The 20,977-nt window shown below is 35.0% G+C and overlaps 1 protein-coding gene across 1 annotated transcript; it reads right to left on the bottom strand.

Moving 5' to 3' along the window:
• Window positions 1-687: 687 nt before the first annotated feature.
• On the bottom strand, window positions 688-4,593 carry LOC145112889 (G patch domain protein). Its single transcript, XM_079049005.1, has 4 exons — window positions 4,153-4,593; window positions 3,805-4,075; window positions 1,242-1,367; window positions 688-1,133 (listed from the first exon to the last, which is right to left on the bottom strand). Exons 1-4 carry the CDS (start codon window positions 4,459-4,461, stop codon window positions 1,042-1,044), a joined length of 798 nt encoding a protein of 265 aa, XP_078905131.1. The 5' UTR covers window positions 4,462-4,593; the 3' UTR covers window positions 688-1,041.
• Between the last annotated feature and the right edge of the window lie 16,384 nt (window positions 4,594-20,977).

Consider the following 20,977-nt stretch of genomic DNA (forward strand, 5'->3'; position numbering starts at 1 on the left):
TTCTAATTGTTATGATACAAACTTAAATGCAGCATCTGATATGTTTTTGGGTGGTTAGAAGATGAGGCTTCAGAAGAAGAAATGGTTGAGGTTGTTAACAAGCAAAAAAAAGATATAGAACATGCTAAATGCAACAGATACCGATCCACATATCATCTTTTTTCTTTATTATAGCATTTTTCCTTTGTTTATTTCTATTATGGCATTAATTTTCATATAGATTTTCTTTCATCATTCTATATTAAAAAAATTCTATCGATTATATCAATGACAATGTTATTGAGTTGAATTTTGGTCAAACGACAAAAATTAACAAGTTTTGAAAAATAAAATAGAGTTTCAATTCGGGTGTGGGTGTGTAGAGAAAGCAATCAAAGAGAACTGGAAAAACTTTTCTTAAGGTTTGTCGATATTTTACGTATTAATCTTGATAAGGTGTTTGATAAGATATTCATATGAGAAATAATTTGGGTTTCTTTTCCATACATAATCATGTGTTTGAAATTCTGTGTATAGTTTATATAAACAAAAACCTGAAGCATTGATATAGAAATATATAAAATAAACTGCAGGTATATACACCAATACACCATCATTCATCGACGCGAAAAGCGGAAACCCTTAGCTACAAACTAATTATCAAGGAAATGATTTTCAAATGAATATGTCACGATCGCGACTTAAAAGTTGAACCGAATCAATTTTAATTTACAAGAACGTCCACTTGAAATTAAGAATTTAAAACAAACACCCCTTAACTTCATAAAACTTCACTTTTCTCTCCACATTATCAACTTTTGACCTTTTAACACCCTCGGTACACCAATACTTAATGCACATAGATAATTACTCGAACTAACTAGGCCTTGACTTATTTATGCACTTAATTCTTGGATTTTCATAGAGGTTCCTTATTACTACTACCTCTAACTTGAAAAATCATTTGTTAAAGATATTTATTTGATCAAATTTAACATTATTATTATTATTATTATTATTATTATTATTATTATTATTATTATTATTATTATTATTATTTCATTAATAAGTCCATTCTTGAGGGAGTTTCCTCTCTAAATGGTCAGTTGACGTCGACGACACTTGCAACTTGTGATGCATACCACCTCTTTGGCCTACAGTATAAGTAAGGACAATTTAACATTAAGAATTTGTTTGTAATCATATATATAAATCCAAGTAATATGTATTGTTCAAAAAGTTAATAATTTAGTAAAACATACCATTGGAATTGGAATTATCATACTGAATATGATGCATGTTATTTGTAGGTGAACGTGATTTCATGTTGTTGAAATGTTGTTCTAATGCATGTAATACTCTTGTTGGAACGAGCACTGTTAAACAACCTGTATAATCGATTTGAAAATTAACAAATTCTTCAAAGAAAAAAAAACTTATAAAATGTTATCAGAAACTTCTAGTAAAGTTTTTCTCTAATGGACCATATTAAATTTATATTTATATCAAAAATACCATTTAATATTTTGAAAATATTAATAGGAAATACATTCATTATTTGTAAATAATTATCTTATTATTGATAGCATATGTCATGCTAAAAAGGTAAGAGGAAGAAACAAGTTTTTTATTCTAAAATAGTATGTAATCTTTGGGTGGGCCCATTGGTTGTGTCCGTGTGAACTAATAATCCACGAATTTTGAATATTCCAAAAAAAAAAAAAGAATCATTTAAGATATACATTTAAGATTCCAAGCCAATGGAAATATTCCAAGTATACATGGAATCCAATATATCATGCAAAAATTTATGAAAAAATATTAATATATAGGGTCTCAATTATTAGAGCAACACAAATGATTTTTTAGCAATTAAAATGCATAACTAGGAGTGAACAAAAACCGCACCGTAAGTAAAATTAACCGCATAAACGGCAACCGCAATAAAAAACAATGGTGAAGTTTTATGTTTTTCAGAAACCGCAAATTTGCGATGCGGTGTGGTTATTAGTTTTCAAAAAACCTCAAAAAAATTGTAAAATCGCACCGCACCGTATATATGATATACAATTTTTTTTATTAATTATTAATATATTAAATATTAAAAATAAGATAAGTTTCATGGATGAAAAAATGATAAAATTCTAGAAGACAAAAATATTGGTTTTTTATTATGTTTAACTTTGGAAAATGATGAAATTTGATAATTTTAAGATATTTATTGTTAATTACTAGTGATGTGATGTTTTTAAGATATTAGTTGTTTGTGATTTAAGTTAATTGTCTTATATCTTATGATTTTTTTTAATTTTACAAATAATATGTTTGAACTCTTAAAACAGTTTAAACTTTAAATTGCAGTTAAAAATCATACAAAATAACAGCACCAAATCCGTGCAGTTAATAACCGGAATACAAAAAAAAAAAACAAAACTGCACTGCAAAAATAACCGTCTAACTGCAATGTAAAAATAACTGCATCAAGCGGTTTTGAAAATGGATTAACCGCATTTACGGTTAGTGGTGAAGTTTTTGCCAATAACCGCACCGCGCTCACCCCTAGGCATAACTATAATCAATTATTGTAATTTTAATAAATAAAAAAAGTAATTTAAATGTGTAAAAAATTTAATTGATATTAAGAGAACTCAAATTTTGAAAGAAAACAATAATCTATTTATTTTTCTCTAATTTTATGAGATTGTTGTTTTGATATCAATGAGATCTTAATGGAAATTGGGGTAGCCGGTGCTCTACCCCTTCAAAAAATTTGGTGCAATAAATTTTTTTTTGAAAAAAAAAATTGGTATAGTTTAATTTTTCGATCTGTTATCTTTAAAACTACGTATGTTACCTTTGACATTTGTTGCGAGTCCTCTACTGATTGATATAGATCGATATACATTGTTTTGTTTTGGTTTTTTTTTTTTTTTTTTTTTTTTTTTTTTTTTTACATTTGAGAACTTACACTATGGTTTTATGAAACAGTAACAATAACATTAAATGATATACATAAACATTCGAATCTAAGGATATTTAAATTAGCGGACATGAGAAATAGGCTATTTCTTAGTATGTGTCATGTCCCCTTCATCCTTGCTTTTTTTGCTACCCTACATTATTTGTCTTCATCATAATTATTTAGGACCACGACTATCCCTGGCTTCCCCACCTTGATATGTTTTGCTTGTAACATTTTTTAAGGATTCTTTAAATCTATAAGAATAAGAATATATTGTGTTTCGTTTTCACTAACGAAGAACAAAATATATGAAAAGATTCACAAAAATAACCTTAAACATATACATGCATAGTTTATGTTGACATGAACCATATATTTGGGTCCACAAAGAACTCGTGTCAATTGCCGTTCATAACTTTATAGCACAGATATTTTGATGTTTTTTATTTTTATTTTATTTTATTTTTTAATAATTCTTTTACATGTATTTAATGCCATAAAACGTTCTTTCATAACTATCAATCAAATTTTCGATGATTCCAAGGTTGAAACTACTTAAAAAATATTGTAAAGCATATGGGATTTTACACTATAGGTGTCCAATAAATCATACATCAATTGTCTATAAATAAGCCTAAAATTGACTAACAAGATTATGTTTCGCATGAAAATGGCAACTATGTTGTTAAAAAACACAAATTCAATTTAATTAGCATAATTTAGGATACTTCTTAGATATTGATTTAAAACGTAAATAATATATATTATATTTAAATTTTGTATATAATTATTTACAATGACTTTTAATTAGCAAGATTAAGATATAAGATTAGTGGATGTTTAAATTAAGACGCAAGTGGTACCTGGTTTTTTGCGGCGGTTAGCGGTTGCATCGGTGGCTGAACGAGGCAAGAACACACCGGTACCATTCGACCCGTTTTTTGAACCCGGCCCGTTGAGGAAAATGGCTCTCATACCCGACCCGGTTGGAGACGTCATTGGTCCATAACACACTGGACGCATTCTCGATCCTTTGGAACTGGAAGATTTCAACTGCTGAGTCGACTCAGTCATCTTTCCTTTCCTTCCCCGCTTCGAGTCTTCCGTAACTCGGTTTTGATTTGGATGCTTTACCTGATACGATTACATCAGCAGATTACAAAACAAGCAAATAAATCGTATTACGTAAGAAATTAGGGTTTTCCAGTAACCTCGGAGATCGGTTTCTGAGAAACATATCCTTCGGGAGATGTGTACTTATCGTAAGAATTATCATCGTCATCTTCTTGAAGCATGTAATCCGCCATTTTTCGAGTCAACTCAGCAACGAACTCGTCTCCATCGTCGTTGTCAGTCTCGCTTGAATCCTGCTCCGACCCGAACGAGGTATTCAGAAAGGAAGAAGAAGAGCCCCATGAGCGGGTGAAAGCAGACTCGGAACTCAATGGATTCGGATTAACGATGTACTGATCAGCACCGAGTAAGCTCGAGTGATTTGAATCATTAAACTCATCGGCCATGGGAGTTCAATGCTTTCAAGTTTCAACAGAAAGTATATTTATTCACTGTGTGTTGATGTATGAGAGAGAGAGAGAAAGAGAGAGAGAGCTAGAGAGGGAGAGAGAAAGAAGGTGAGAGGGAGTTGTGGTTTTAGTAGTTACACAAACACCATTATTCATTAACAAATAATACATCTAAATTTTAAGAAACATGTATTTAACGTTATAAATATACTTAATTTGTTTATAAAAACTGATTTATAATAACTTTAAATAAAATATTATATCTACATAAAGAAAATTATGAAACAAATAGAAAACATAAATACTAGTCGAATTGTTAACATATAATAACTTTAAATAAAATATTATATCCATATTAGTAACAATGAGTTAATGAGTTAGGTAATAAGAATATCTTGGTTAACCTATACTAAAATTAAAAGTTATTGTTATCTCATGCCTTTATTAATTTTAGAGAAAATCGTAAAAATTGTCGATGCAATATATGAAAAATTACGACTTTGGTTCAAAAAGTTTTAGAGGTGCACCATCGGTTCAAAATATGAGTTTTATTGTAGATTTGATCCAAATTTAAAAAAAAAAAAATACTTAAAATGAATGATTTACCCTTTAAATTTTGTTTTTTTTCCTTTTATTACATCAATTAAAAAAACAAAAAAATACCACCCCACCTCTCTCTCTCTCTCTCTCTCTCTCTCTCTCTCTCTCTCTCTCTCTCTCTCTCTCTCTTATCGAGACCTTTTCTGGGTTTCTTCTTGTTCACTCCTCCCTATTTTCTTGGTTTGTTATTAAACACACACACACACTCTTTATATTTTGTTCTTCAACACACATAGATGAACTCCATAAATGAACTCAAATTTTGAATATAACCCCAAACACGGTTTTTAATTTCAGAAAAAGAAATCCATAAATGATTACTCATGAACACACAATCCATATTTCTAGATTTTTTCAACACATACAGAAACTCCATCAATGAACCCATATTTCGAATAAAATCGCATAAACGATTTATGATTTCGAAAAAAAAATCCAGATACGGTTTTTGATTTTGTATGTGTATGGTCATCCTCATGTTTTGAATCTTACCTCTTGAATCCACGATCCGGTAACCGGGCCCCACCCAGTTGGTTCCTTATTCATGTATATAAAGTTTCGACAACCGACGGTATTCATTTTCTCCAACAAGTCGTTGTCGCTGGTGGTACATAGAGAATAAAGAACGAAGCTTCACTGGAGTTGCCAAACCATATTCGGAAAAGATGTGTTGTTACATAGTGTTGTCGTAGATCATCCTAGTGAGCTCTGAAGAAGACGAACAGAGCTTCATTGGTGTCGATGGTGAACGAACGAAGGTCAGTGTGCATCTATCACTGCCAGTGACCATAGGTCCAAGAAAACTGAAGCACCCGATACTTTCAGGTAAATTCCTTCCTTTATTCTTTTAAGTTTTGATATTGGGTGTGTGTCTATGTAGGGCGTAGATAGCCTTCTACGCGCTACGTAGAAGGAAACTTGGAGTCGGGGTTTTAATGATCTACGCAGAGCGTAGATCTTGGTACGTAGCACGTACTTTCCCAGAGCCTAAACCTTAACTTCGGGGTTTTGAGCCTTATTTAAGGGCTCTAACTCTCATGAGACCCTTCCATTCACATCCTTTATTCCCCCAAACGTTTCCCTTGAAACTCTAATTCCATTTTTGGTGCATTGTGAGCTTAAAGAGTGTTTTTGTATGCTTTTGAAGAAAGAAAAAAGTGGTGGAGTTGCTTACAAGCTTGAATCAGCCTTGGATCTGGAAGTCCTTTTCCCTCATACATCTCCATGAGATATAAAGTCTCCACCTTTATGAGTTTTTATGATAAATCTAGGTTATGCTTAAGGACTTCCATGTTTTGTCCCCATAACTTTGGTTCTTATGAGTATAAGCTACCCTTGGCCATTATGGTATCATTTCCAGTCAATTTTGGAGTTGTTAAGACATAAAAATGAGAGCTTGGTCACTCTCATTTCCCCATGCATGAATTATTGGACAATGGATGGCTTTTGGACCTAGGGTGTGGTTTGGTGTCCTTAAGATGCATGCAAATGGATAAAGTGAGAGACTTTATCCATTAAGACGTTCATTTAGCTTAGATCTGGAAGTTTGCTGGTATAATTGTTAACTTGTTGTCGCGGGCGTATTAAACAAATAAAATTTCACTGCTGGTTGCACTAATAATATAGCACATGGAAGCATGGTCGAATCCTCAGGTACACAGTCTAATGGTCAATGTCGTTTTGCATCAGGCACATTCTAGTCAATAAAACAGAAATTATAAAAGGGGTTTTTGAATTAAACTAAAAAATAAAAATTATAGTGAAAATAAATTAAAAGAAAATCAATAATAAAAACGATTTCAGTTCTGCTGCGACTTTCCTAATCATGCAATCATTTCAATATGGTTATTCAGAATGCGTTTTATCTAAGCTGGCACTGAGAAAAACTAACAAGATCTAGTATAATATCTTTTACCTAGTTAAATTAGCCAAAAAAAAGCTCTTCATTTAACCCTAACTTTTATTGTCTAATTAAACAAGCTCTTAATTAAGATCAGAAAAGTTGCATTAAGATCTGTGTAAAATAGTCAGCAATACCCAATACTTCGTTCAAGCTCGAAAGCGTAAATGTATGATTTTTTACAGTTTATATCAGAGTTAAATCCCAAACATGGAACCAATCTGATTGTAACATCCCCATCTGGCACGTATCACCCTATTGTCCTCTTTGGGCTCCTGGCACAAAAACTTCCCAGGGGTCACCCATCCTTGGATTGCTCTCACCCGGGCTCGCTCGTTCGGAGAATATGTTAGGTCACTTGCAGTTTGGGTTAAATAATCTCAGAGTAAAGGATTTGACCTTGTTGCGCAGCTCTCGTCTGAGTCTAACCGTTGCAGGGATAAGTCTTCTACTCGAAAGATTATCTGATTCGTTTGTCAAATATAAGTGTATTGCAGCAATAATTGGTCTGTGATTCTGTTTACTAGTGGGAACCTCAAGTTATCAAAAATTAGGTAGTCATTTGGGAGATAAGTGGAATGGATTTAGCAAAGGTTCAGTATGAGCGACCTGTCAGGGAGTCAGACCATCTCGAGATTTCAGATGTCAGGTTGAGTAGATGTGGTTATTTTGCAAGGGATTATTGTTGGGTGGTGAAAGGATTCGTTCGTCTTCGGGTTGGAGAGCCCTGCTAGGTTTGGTTTCGGTTGCCTTGGGAAGGTTCTGGTATGCTCGGGTTCGTGGCCGTGTTGTTTGGCATGTCGGGGATGGTGAGGAATGATTTCGAGGATGAAATCTAATTTAAGTGAGGGAGAGTTGTAACGCCCTGTTTCGAATCGTTTCCTATTACGGGGTGGTGATCAAGAAGTGGGTATTATCAGACTTAGAACCCTTGAAGAATTGAGGTTTGGGCTCATTTGGGGGTGGATGATGTAATTTGGATGATCCGGGTATTCGGTTTGTGTTTTAGAGCCCAAGGGTATCAATAAAGGCGTTGGTTCGGGCCTTTTATGAATTTTGGATTTGAGTTCGATTGGTTTTTTGGAAAAAGTAAGTTGATAGGAGTGTAGGGTTTCTCGTTACTTTTCTGTGGATATAAAGAACGTCGCAAAACGGATAAGGAATGCAAAAGTTATGATCATTTGAAGTTAGAAGGGTTTTGGACCAAACCGGGTACGCGGGGCGTACCATGAGGGAACACATGGTGTTCATGGGAAAATTAGATGCGGGCACTTTTGGGGAACGATGGGCGTTCGTTGGGAACGTTGGGCGTTCGTAGGCCAGATGAAAATCCTAATTTAGGGTCTTGGACCCTATTTAAAGACCTTATCTCACATCCAACTCTAATTTCCTTCAACCTCCATCCTCTCTAACCCTAAGAACAAAACCCTAGCCTCCATTTGAGTGATTCTTGAACTTCATGGTGGTTTAAGTGTGTTTTTAAGTTTGTTTTATATTTTAATTTAGGTTATGTAATTAATAATATATTTAAGTTAACAAATTAAGTATATTATATTGATAATTCAAGAAGTCTTCCATTTATGATATTGTTTATAATATGCAACACATTTAAGTTAATAAAAGTATTATGTGGAAATATGAAGAGTTGGGAGTTTCAAATGGATGTGGTGAAAGGAAAAATACTCTCATTATAATAGTACTAGACGAATTCTCGCGCGTTGCGCAACGTAGTTTAAAAATATATTGTTAAAATATTGAAAAATATATGTTTAAAATGGTTATGTTATTGACATTAACTTTGACATAATATTTTGAACAATATTATTTATTGACATCAACCCACCTCCTCATTAATAAAATTAAATATAATTATCTATTTAATATTATTTTTAACAATTGTTATGATTGATTAATTTAAATTTTTACTTATGCGATTACTTTCTAATTTCAATAATGATGTTCATTTAAAATACAATTAATTTGTTGTCAACGTTATGTAATTTATAAAATGATGTTATTATTATTTAAATTTATTGTTCTTTAGTTTTAAACCACTTATTATTATTAATAAGTTAAAGAAGACTTTTAAGAAACACTTAATATTAATATTAAAATGTGAAACATACACTAAATAATAAACTGATAAGATAGATAATTTGCATTTCAAAAGAGACTTGCATGGATAATATGACAGATCCATGATTTTTATAATTTAATTTTATTATTTATAATTATTGTTCATTAATTTTAAAACCACTTATTATTATTAATAAATGAAAAAAAAACTTTTAAAAGACACTTATTATTATAATTAAAATGTTAAACATATACTAAAATATAAAGTGATAAAATAAAAAATTTGCATTTTAAAAGAGACTTACATGGATACTATGAATAATATCACATATCCATGATTTTTAATTAATTATTACTTTGAAGCAACACAAACATACAAACATATATACAATATTTAATTAAATATTATCTATATCAATTTCCATAACATATGATCGATAACATGAATCTAATATAATTACATTAAAGTTTCAACCACAACATACAATGATCGTCTTAAAAGAATACTTAAACCAAGAAAAATATAAAAAAAAATTATTATATAACAAACTTACAAATTAAAAACTTTAACATAATAACATGGTTCGAAAACTGGTCCAAAGCCCTCAAACCAACATAAAACCTTTAAACTTGTTTTCTTTGTAAAATTTGTATGTGATTTGTATTTGTGTGTCTACTCAAAGAGATTGACACTTTTATAGTAGACTATCCATTAATTGCTTATTAAACATATTATATAAGTTATAAAACTTTTCATGATGTGTGATTAATTACTTTGAAGATCAAAAGGTGTGGGGGTTTCAAATGCATGAGGTGCTTGGAAATTTATGTGGGGGTTTCAAATGCATTAGGAGATAGGAAAAATGATTCCTTTATAAGTATAGTATGACTAGGCGAATCCTCGCGCGTTACGCGCGAATATAATTATTTAATTAAAATAATAAAATTTTACAAATGGTGATTTTCTATTTATACATGCAAAAACAAATGCCAGTAGCAAAATAACACATATAGTTAACCTATTAGTTTTATTAACTGTAATAAGTTTATACTTTATATCATTGGTTATTAATTTATGATTATATGGACCGTTTTATGTTGTGTAAATTGTATATCAAACGTATATTGATTTCTATATATATCAAATAAAAAAGTAGTATGAAAAAATATTACTATAACTTCTGATCATTTTATAGACCGTTTTAAGTTGTGCAATTATATATAAAACATATGTTGATTTATATATAAAACAAACAAAGAATAATATGGAAAAATACTACAACTTTTAACAACATAAAAACATTACAACATTTAGTATAACATTTACTTCAAACAAAACTTATTAAACACTTATAAATCATTCAAAAAGAATATTTAGAAATCAACATACAGTTGATATATAAAAACATTGTTTTAAAAAATCACGTTGAAATAACCATTGATGCGACAAAACTTATTTTTTCAACTTTTTCAAATAACCATTGGAATGGAATGAAGGGTCTAAGTAAAATAGTGATTTGAAATTGAAAGTTATAGTGATTGTTAAGTACTAATACCAATCTTTAAATAAATAAATAAATAAATAAATAAATAACATGTTTAGAGTGGGTCAGGGAATGGAGAGTGTTACACGTGAAGTATATTTTTATCACTTATATTTTCTTATAAAAATATTAATATTTTCTTTTGTTTTACTTTAACTTTAAGGTGAAGAACGAATAGGAAAAAGGAAATTGACTAATGTAATAAGATATAATAGAGTATTTATTTTTATTACTATAAAAAACATTTAAAAAATGGATACATACATATAACTTCTGCGAGAACATAATGAATGTATTTTTATAACACATAAATAACCCTTGGTTTTCAACAATAAATTCATATCATATTTAAAATCATTCGTTCTAATTCATCACTATCACCAACATTTTGGAATAATAATTGTAAACTCCTTTTTATCAAAATCAATTATCAAAAGTTCCATCAATGTTATTTACACCAAAATAAATGATAGAAACTAACATAGTATATAACTAATAACATAAAATACATGTTGAATAATGTTCTCTTGTAACGCCCCGTTCCTGGTACGCATTTAATCTATTAAAGTATTCATTTTGTAAGAGCTACTCGACGAGTTGGTAGCCCTAACTCGTCGAGTAGATGCCAGCTTGGTCGCAGGGTTTAAGTGGTCTACTCGACGAGTTGAAGCCTGGACTCGACGAGTAGATCCATCAGGAGGAAACCCTAATCTTTAGGGTTTGCACCCTATTTAAACATCATATCTGGCCTCCACCCCAGCCTCTATCACCTCCAAACCCTAATCTCGAAACCCTAATCCACCTTGAGTGATTTTGAGCTATTCCTTTCCATTTTGAGTGTTATTTGTGCCTTTTGAAGCTTGTGGAAGAAGAAGATAGAAGACTCAAAGGGGAAGAAGTAGATCCAGGAGCTACACTCCATTTACTGCATATTCTTGATGGGTTTTAGGTAAAACAAATAAACCAGAAAACAATTCCTAAGTTCACATGCAACCTACTTTGGATCTATGTTTTAACTATTGAACATACAACTTTGAATTGCAAAACAAGAACCCTAGAGGAGGAGGCTATTTTCGAAAATAGTAAACTAGGGTTTAGGAGTTACATACCTTTCAATTGTTATAGCAAACAATTGATAATTCCCTTGATCTTGATCTTGATCTTCTTGGAAGCTTAGCACCACAAGTGTAATGCCTCTAATGGAATCACACCCAAGAACTAGCAAGAAGGAAAGTGGAAGAAGAGATAGAGGGAAGGAGTATGCAATTCGGCCTAGGGTTTCTTCCAAAGAACAGTGTGGCCGAAAATGTGAGCCAGGAGGCTCCTTAAATAGCTGAGGGATCTAGGGTTTTGGGAAAACCCTAATGCTCCTTGCTTAAGGCCTAAGCAAAGCCCAAGGGCCTTATCTAGAACCCCTTGGACGAAATCTCTAGGGTTTCCCCTATGGATTTCGTCCACCTCCTTCCAAGGAGGTTCTGGATCCTTCCACTCAACTATTAGTTAATTTGCAAACTAGTCCCTGCACTTTATAATTAATTCTTTTAACCCTAGAATTTATTCTGATTAATTTCTGGCTAACTATCAATTAAACATAATGATTTCTAATTAATATATTAATCCACTAACATATTAATAAATCATTTATATATTAATTTATTAATCTTATAAATTAATATCTCTCCTTTCATAATTTCCTTGTCCAGTTGCTAGGTTGAGGGCAACCCAAAAGGATTGTGCTGCTATCAATTCAAGTACATACCAATTATAGTTATGGGCTTAGACACCTAATCCAACAGTCTCCCACTTGGATAAGTCTGTAACTATAATTGCTAGTATGCCTTCTAAATTTGACCAGCAAATTGTAGCTTCCAAAAGCTGCTGCCGAACTCTGACCCAGTCAGTTACGTGTCCTAAGATAAGTGATCATATAATCCTTCGTTCTCCTGGATATCCCCAGACAAAAGACATGGAATATAATCAATCTCTTTGTCCAGAATCTATGTTTCCCGATTCCTGATTTGTGATGATGTAGGACTTCTAATTGAACACATCAATTTAGTCCTGGCTGGGCCCAGCACATAAGTCAACACCAAATCATCAAGGGGCCCACAGATATCGCTTTTCCGCTTAGGGCAAAAGGAACGAATAAACGTTGACTCATATGCTTGTATCTTTTACTCATCAAATTATACATGACAATACGTTTTATAACACCAAGTTACTGATGCGTTTTCGTATCACCAATGCATGAACGACTTGTAAATTACAACTCATATATCTTCGTTTCAAGATTATAAGATATTATCGTCAGTATTACTCGTGATGAATTCCATGAAGTGATACTCTGAGCGGGGGTTTATCCAATACTCAAATCTCAATTTCTGAGTACTCATGAACATTGCAGCAATTCTATTGCCATGCCTATCCTCAGACAATCTACAATCTAGTTCATGACAGTCTTAATTCACTACTTACTTCCAAAAGTACGAGCGACTGTGGAGTTTGAATAATCTTATTATTCGAGAAGTAAAACATGCAAAATATGAAACACAATAATAAACAATCGACAAAGGCAGTAACCAAACTTATAAATAATACTTTATTATTTAATCACCAAAAGTCAATTACATTTACTTTGTTACAAGTTTCAGAACAAAACTAATCTAACTACTAAAACTAATATCATCTTTCAGTCCTATGCTCCGAGCATGCTGAATATGCTTAGCCCTACTCAGACCCTTTGTGAGGGGATCTGCTGGGTTATCTTCAGATGACACCCTCTTTAATATAAGATGGCCTTCTTCTACTCTATGTCTGATGAAATGGTACTTTCTGTCGATATGTCTGGTTTTACCATGATCTCTCGGTTCCTTTGTCAAGGCAACCGCTCCTTCATTATCGCAGAACAGTTCCATAGGCTCCTGGATGGTTGGAACAACTCTGAGATCTCCGATGAAGTTCCTCAACCAAGCTGCTTCTTTCGACGCTTCACTCGCTGCTATGTACTCTGATTCACAAGTAGAATCAGCCACCGTATCTTGCTTGGAACTTTTCCAAGTAACTGCTCCTCCATTCAGTAGAAATACCCAGCCTGATTGAGAACGGAAGTTATCTCTATCCGTCTGAAAGCTAGCATCACTGTAACCATCTACTCTCAAAGTATCATTGCCACCAAGTACAAGGACCCAGTCCTTTGTCCTTCGCAAATACTTGAGTATATTCTTAACCGCTATCCAATGAGCTCTACCTGGGTTTCCATGATAGCGACTGACCATGCTCAAAGCAAATGCCACATCAGGGCGAGTACATGTCATAGCGTACATGATCGATCCGACAGCGGAAGCATAAGGTACACGACTCATGTCATCTATTTCCTCATCTGTACTCGGGCATTGAGTCTTACTCAATTTGGTATTGCTCTGGATAGGTAGCTCTCCCTTCTTGGAATTTTCCATACTAAAACTCTTTAGTACCTTACCCAAGTATGTGCTCTGACTAAGTCCAATTAGTCTCTTCTTTCTATCTCTCAATATTCTAATCCCAAGAATATAGGCAGCTTCTCCAAGGTCTTTCATTGCAAAACACTTTCCAAGCCAAGACTTAACTTCTTTCAAGGTTGGAACGTCGTTACCAATGAGTAATATGTCATCGACATATAACACCAGAAAAGTTACTATACTCCCACTAGCCTTGATATACACACAAAACTCATCTTCACTTCTAGAGAAACCAAACTCTTTGACTTTCTCACGGAAGCAAAGATTCTAGCTGCGAGATGCTTGTTTCAATCCATAAATGGATTTCTCAAGCTTGCACACTCTATTGGGAAACTTTGCATCAACAAAACCCTCTGGCTGATTCATGTAAACATCCTCAGCCAACTTCCCGTTAAGGAAGGCAGTCTTGACATCCATCTGCCAGATTTCATAGTCATGAAAGGCAGCTATGGCGAGCAATATCCTAATAGATTTAATCTTAGCTACTGGCGAAAAGGTCTCATCATAGTCAACCCCTGGGGTTTGAGTGAAACCTTTTGCAACCAGTCGAGCCTTGAATGTATGCACATTCCCATCCATGTCTGTCTTCTTCTTGAAGATCCATTTGCACCCAACTGTCTTACGACCTAGTGCACTATCAACCAAATTCCAAACTTGGTTGTCATACATGGACTTAATCTCGCTGTCCATTGCCTCTTTCCACTTGGAAGCCTCTGGGCCTGCCATTGCTTCCTTATAAGTGACTGGTTCATCTAATTTTACCAGTGTTCTGTCACTTATGAATGTGTCACCATCTGAAGTAATATGAAAACCATACAACTCAGGTGGCACACTCACCCTAGTGGACCTTCGAAGAGGTAATGAGTTATCAACTGGTTCAACAGGAACTGTTTCCTCTGGTTGAGTGCTAGTGTCATCTAAGGTTCCTTCATTGGCTGACTCTCGAATTTCTTCAAGGTCAATGGTGCTCCCACTGTCCTCTTTGAATATGAGCTCTCTTTCCAGAAAGACTCCTCTTCGGGCTACACAGACCACGTTTTCACTAGGCCTGTAGAACAAATATCCAAAAGACTGCTTTGGGTAACCAATGAAAACACATTTCTCACTTCTAGCTGCTAGCTTGTCGTGAGTCTCTCGTCTTACGAAAACTTCACAACCCCAGACTTTAATATGTGCTAACGAGGGAGCTTTCCCCGTCCACATTTCGTGAGGTGTTTTGGCAACCTTCTTTGTAGGGACAAGATTGAGGATGTGGGCGGCTGTCTCTAAGGCATACCCCAAGAAGTGAATAGGAAGCGAAGCACGACTCATCATAGAACGAACCATGTCCAACAAGGTTCGATTACGCCTCTCAGCTACACCATTTAACTGTGGTGTCCTAGGATGAGTCAATTGTGAGACTATCCCACATTCTTTCAGATAGTCGTTGAACTCGATACTAAGATACTCCCCGCCTCTATCAGATCTAAGTATCTTTATCTTTCTGCCCAATTGATTTTCGACCTCATGCTTAAACTCTTTGAACTTTTCAAAGGTTTCTGACTTATGTTTGATCAAGTAGATATAACCATATCTGCTATAATCGTCAGTGAAAGTCACATAGAATCGATTAGCATCCCTTGTGGTTGATCTGAAGGGCCCACACACATCTGTGTGTATGAGATCCAACAGACCTTCACCTCTTTCACAAGACCCTGTGAATGGTGATTTTGTCATCTTTCCCAAAAGAAAAGATTCACACATATCATCTGATTTTAGGTCAAATGATTCCAACACTCCATCCTTTTGGAGTTGGGCTATGCGTTTCTTGTTAATGTGTCCAAGACGACAATGCCACAAGCATGCCTTGTCTACACTATTAGACAAGTCAATATTAAGTACACTATTTCCTAAGCTATCAACACAAGTCACTGTTTCATACACACCATCACAAGATAAAGCTTCAAACATAAAAACACCATTCTTATAAACAGAAATTGAACCATTCAAATCATTAAAAGAATATTTAAAACCTTGTCTGAACAATGCATGAAATGAAATAATGTTTCTCGTCATCTCAGACGAATAGCAACAATTTATCAAATCTAATCTAACATCATTACTAAGCAAAAGCTGATAAACTCCGATCTTGGTTACTGGTGAAGACTTTCTGTTTCCCATGATCAATTTTATCCTTCCTCGCTCTATCTCCTCACTTTCCTTTAGCCCCTGCATATCAGAACAGATATGAAAACCACATCCTGTATCAAGGACCCATGAACGAGAAGATAATAAGTTATTAGCAGAAATAGTGTAAATACCTGCCGAAGATGGCTTTACTTTGCCATCCTTGATATCTTGCAGATATTGTGGGCAAGATCTCTTCCAATGCCCCTTTTGATTGCAGTAAAAGCAAACGGCCTCTTTTGGATCAGAAACATGGGGAGTGGAACCATTGGGCTTAGCCTTTGGGCCATTGCTAGATGACCCAGCTTGAGCCTTGCTCTTCCAGTTTTGCTTGGGAGGACCTTTCCTCTTTTTCCCCTTTCCCTGTCCAATAGCCAAGACAGGGGAACTTGCAGGTGTGGAGGGTATACTTTTACCCTTCATCCCTGCTTCAGCTGTCTGCAACAAGTTGTGCAATTGGGCCAAAGTCTGCTCAGTATTGTTCAAATGGTAAGTTAGAATAAACTGACCATAACAATCAGGTAGTGAGTTCAAGACCATGTCAATGGCCAATTCCTCATCAAAGTGAATGTTGAGCTTGACCAAACGCTCTATGTAGCGTTGCATTCTTTGCACATGTGACACAACCGATTCCCCTTCTTTCATCTTGCAAGCCATGAGTGACTTGACTACTTCAAACTTTTCTTGACGAGCTCGCTTATGGTACTTTTCCATAAGGTCCTTGTTCATCTCGAAAGGCCAGTAGTCCTCATAGTACCTTTGCAGTTCTGGGGACATGGTTGCCACCATGATGCACGCCACTTTAGTAGCATCATTGTAATGTTTCTTGTAGGCAGCAAGATCTTCAGGAGTAGCTTCAGACTCATCAAGCTCTTTGAGCTCCTTTTCAAGAACATATTCTTTGTTCTCAAAACGAAGCGCCATCTTGATGTTGCGCATCCAATCGTTATAGATTGAGCCATCCATAACGACTTTGGAGCAGATATTGAGCAAAGAGAAGTTTTGGTTGGAGGAGGATGAAGCAGAAGTGTTTCCAGGAGTAGACATCTGAAAAGAAAGAAAGTTTTAGTTAGATTTCAAGATACCTCAATATAATAACCCAAAGATAAAATATCAACGTTAGGATCCAACTATGAAGATTCACAACTTAGAAATGGGATGTCGAGATCCAAGTGTAAATTTCATAAAGGTAGGTGAATGACGATTCACCAATTCCACCATTAGACGAAACAAACGAAGTGAAATTCCTAATTCTTTTAAGATACATTGAAACTATTCAATGGCATGTTTTAATCTCAGATTATGCTCTTCTATTTGTGACTGGGATGTCGAGGATCACAAACAAGATGTGAATAACCATGCAAATGTGCTTGGTAACCTCATTGTCTTTATCATTAACTATTGATGTGCTGGTAAACCACACACGCTCCATCAAAATGACAATTATGAGATACCCATTACTACTCTTTATTAGTGCCTTTTAGTGTGCTGGTTAACCACACACGCTCCACTAACGACCAGTAAAGCATAATGTGCAATTTCATGGATTAGCATACTTTTCACATTTTTCCTAAAGTAACTAGAGTTGGGATTTTGTAAAATAATGTTCTAGTACTTTCTTTAATAACATTATACTTTTAATGAGAAGTAGTTGTCCTATCAAATCCGTTCTGCTAACGACCCTCCACTAATCAAGGGAGCGGTGGGTGAGAGTGGACACCCATTCAACTACCATTTTATAGACAGTTTCCTTATACCCCCCTTATAGACTAGCTTCGTGAATGAGGCATACTAGCGATTTGACTGACCATATTCTTATACATATATAATATTAAACATTTAATCATAATACATTTATAAGGTGTGTTTTAAAACCTTTTAAAACTTTAAGGTTTATATAAATTTCGAAATTCAAACTATTAAATTTAAATTTAAATAAACCAATTAACTAGATTTAATATTTATCTATTAATTAACTTTTAATCAATTTATTAAATCTTGTAAGGATTATCTAATCAAATTAATCAATTAATTTAATCATAATCCTTATCCCTCTAAATTTCGAAAAATAGGGTAAGGATAATTATCCAATTAATCTAATCAAGTAACAATTATCCAAAACAAGAAACCCTAAAACTTCTAGCATATTTTACAAGGGAGGAGGCTAGGGTTTTCAAAACCCTAACCCTAATTTCGATTAGGATTCTTTGGAGGCTAGGGTTTTCGAAAACCCTTCAATCCAAAACCCTAATTGCGAAAATTTGGCCTTTAGGGTTTAATGGCTATAAACCCTAATTTGCAATTCAACTATTATAACAATTCAATTTAAAACAAACAATGGCTCTGATACCACTGATGGGTTTTAGGTAAAACAAATAAACCAGAAAACAATTCCTAAGTTCACATGCAACCTACTTTGGATCTATGTTTTAACTATTGAACATACAACTTTGAATTGCAAAACAAGAACCCTAGAGGAGGAGGCTATTTTCGAAAATAGTAAACTAGGGTTTAGGAGTTACATACCTTTCAATTGTTATAGCAAACAATTGATAATTCCCTTGATCTTGATCTTGATCTTCTTGGAAGCTTAGCACCACAAGTGTAATGCCTCTAATGGAATCACACCCAAGAACTAGCAAGAAGGAAAGTGGAAGAAGAGAGAGAGGGAAGGAGTATGCAATTCGGCCTAGGGTTTCTTCCAAAGAACAGTGTGGCCGAAAATGTGAGCCAGGAGGCTCCTTAAATAGCTGAGGGATCTAGGGTTTTGGGAAAACCCTAATGCTCCTTGCTTAAGGCCTAAGCAAAGCCCAAGGGCCTTATCTAGAACCCCTTGGACGAAATCTCTAGGGTTTCCCCTATGGATTTCGTCCACCTCCTTCCAAGGAGGTTCTGGATCCTTCCACTCAACTATTAGTTAATTTGCAAACTAGTCCCTGCACTTTATAATTAATTCTTTTAACCCCAGAATTTATTCTGATTAGTTTCTGGCTAACTATCAATTAAACATAATGATTTCTAATTAATATATTAATCCACTAACATATTAATAAATCATTTATATATTAATTTATTAATCTTATAAATTAATATCTCTCCTTTCATAATTTCCTTGTCCAGTTGCTAGGTTGAGGGCAACCCAAAAGGACTGTGTTGCTATCAATTCAAGTACATACCAATTATAGTTATGGGCTTAGACACCTAATCCAACAATTCTGGTAATCAAGTCCCTAACTTGTTCTTTCTTCTCTTAGATCTATTTGTTTGCATTTTATGAAGGATTTGGTTCAAGAACATTAGCCTTGGGATTAGGACATCCCAAGTGATGTACATCTCAGATCTGGGGTCTATGAAGGGTTCCATGGCATAAAGGTGCAAACTTTATGACCATGGAGACCCCATGTATGCTTATATGCAAGAACATGGCCTTTTTAGCCCTAAAAGACCATGCATGGGAGGAAAGCTCGGGACTTTACGTGTACCATAGATGATAGGAGCCTAGATCTAGTATATTGTGCCTTGATTTAGGGTATTATGGCTTGTGGACCAAGATTTATGTCTTAAAGAAGTTAGGGTTTGGGTTAAACCCATTAGGAAGGGCTAAGGATGGGTAAAGTTGGAAACTTTACCCTTAAGAGTGTATTTCCAATATGTAGATGAAGTTTGGAACATAGATATGAATGGTAGGTGCTTAAGGCACCATATCAGTTGGCTCCGCCCGAGATGCAGGAGTTGTCTACGCAGCTGCAAGAGCTGTTAGACAAGGGTTTCATCAGGCCGAGCAGTTCACCATGGGGAGTTCCGATCCTGTTTGTGAAGAAGAAGGACGGGTCACATCGTATGTGCATAGACTGCCGGGAGCTGAACAAGGTAACGGTGAAGAACCATTACCTACTTCCGAGGATAGATGATTTGTTTGACCAGCTTCAGGGAGCATCTTGGTTATCCAAGATTGATCTACAGTCAAGACATCACCAGATGCGATTCAGGGATGATGATGTGCAGAAGACAACTTTTAGGACTCGCTATGGTCATTATGAGTTTGTGGTGATGTCGTTTGGGCTCACCAATGCTCTAGCCGCGTTCATGGACCTCATGAACCGCGTGTGCAGATCGATGCTGGATCGGTCTGTAATAGTCTTCATTGATGACATCTTGGTTTACTCCAAGACTCAGTAGCAGCATGAGGAGCACCTGAGGGAGGTGCTGGAGACACTAAGGAAGGAGAGACTTTTTGCGAAGTTCTCCAAGTGTGAGTTCTTGTTGTGCGAGGTGCAGTTCCTTGGGCATCTTGTCAACCAGAAGGGTATTCTGGTCGATCCGGCCAAGATAGAGGACATGATGCAGTGGGAGATTCTGAGATCTCCAACTGAGATTCGGAGTTTCCTGGGTCTGGCAGGGTATTACAGGAGATTTGTTCAGGACTTCTCCAAGATTGCAGTTTCGTTGACCCGACTGACCAAGAAGTCGGTAGTTTTTTGTTGGGGACCTGAGCAGCAAACAACCTTTGAGACGCTCAGGAAACGATTGTGCGAGGCTCCGATTCTCACTCTGCCAGAGGGTGTAGATGACTTCGTGTGATGCTTCGATCACAGGCATGGGAGCAATATTGATGCAGCGGGGTCATGTGATAGCTTATGCCTCGAGACAGCTGAAGCCTTACGAGGCTAACTATCCGACGCAGTATTTAGAGTTGGGTGCTGTGGTGTTCGCCCTCAAGATTTGGCGGC

This window comes from Lactuca virosa, chromosome 5, assembly GCF_052849685.1.
Source record: "Lactuca virosa cultivar CGN04683 chromosome 5, Lactuca_virosa_CGN04683_v6, whole genome shotgun sequence".
Lineage (NCBI taxonomy): Eukaryota > Viridiplantae > Streptophyta > Magnoliopsida > Asterales > Asteraceae > Lactuca > Lactuca virosa.

What these genes read in the sequence shown, in the direction of transcription:
- LOC145112889 (XM_079049005.1), bottom strand. Translation starts at nt 4,461, where the DNA reads ATGGCCGATGAGTTTAATGATTCAAATCACTCGAGCTTACTCGGTGCT. An exon ending in TAACCGCCGCAAAAAACCAG is followed by an intron (nt 1,368 to 3,804) that starts GTACCACTTGCG and finishes TCGATTATACAG; the next exon opens with GTTGTTTAACAGTGCTCGTT. An exon ending in TGATAATTCCAATTCCAATG is followed by an intron (nt 1,134 to 1,241) that starts GTATGTTTTACT and finishes CTTATACTGTAG; the next exon opens with GCCAAAGAGGTGGTATGCAT.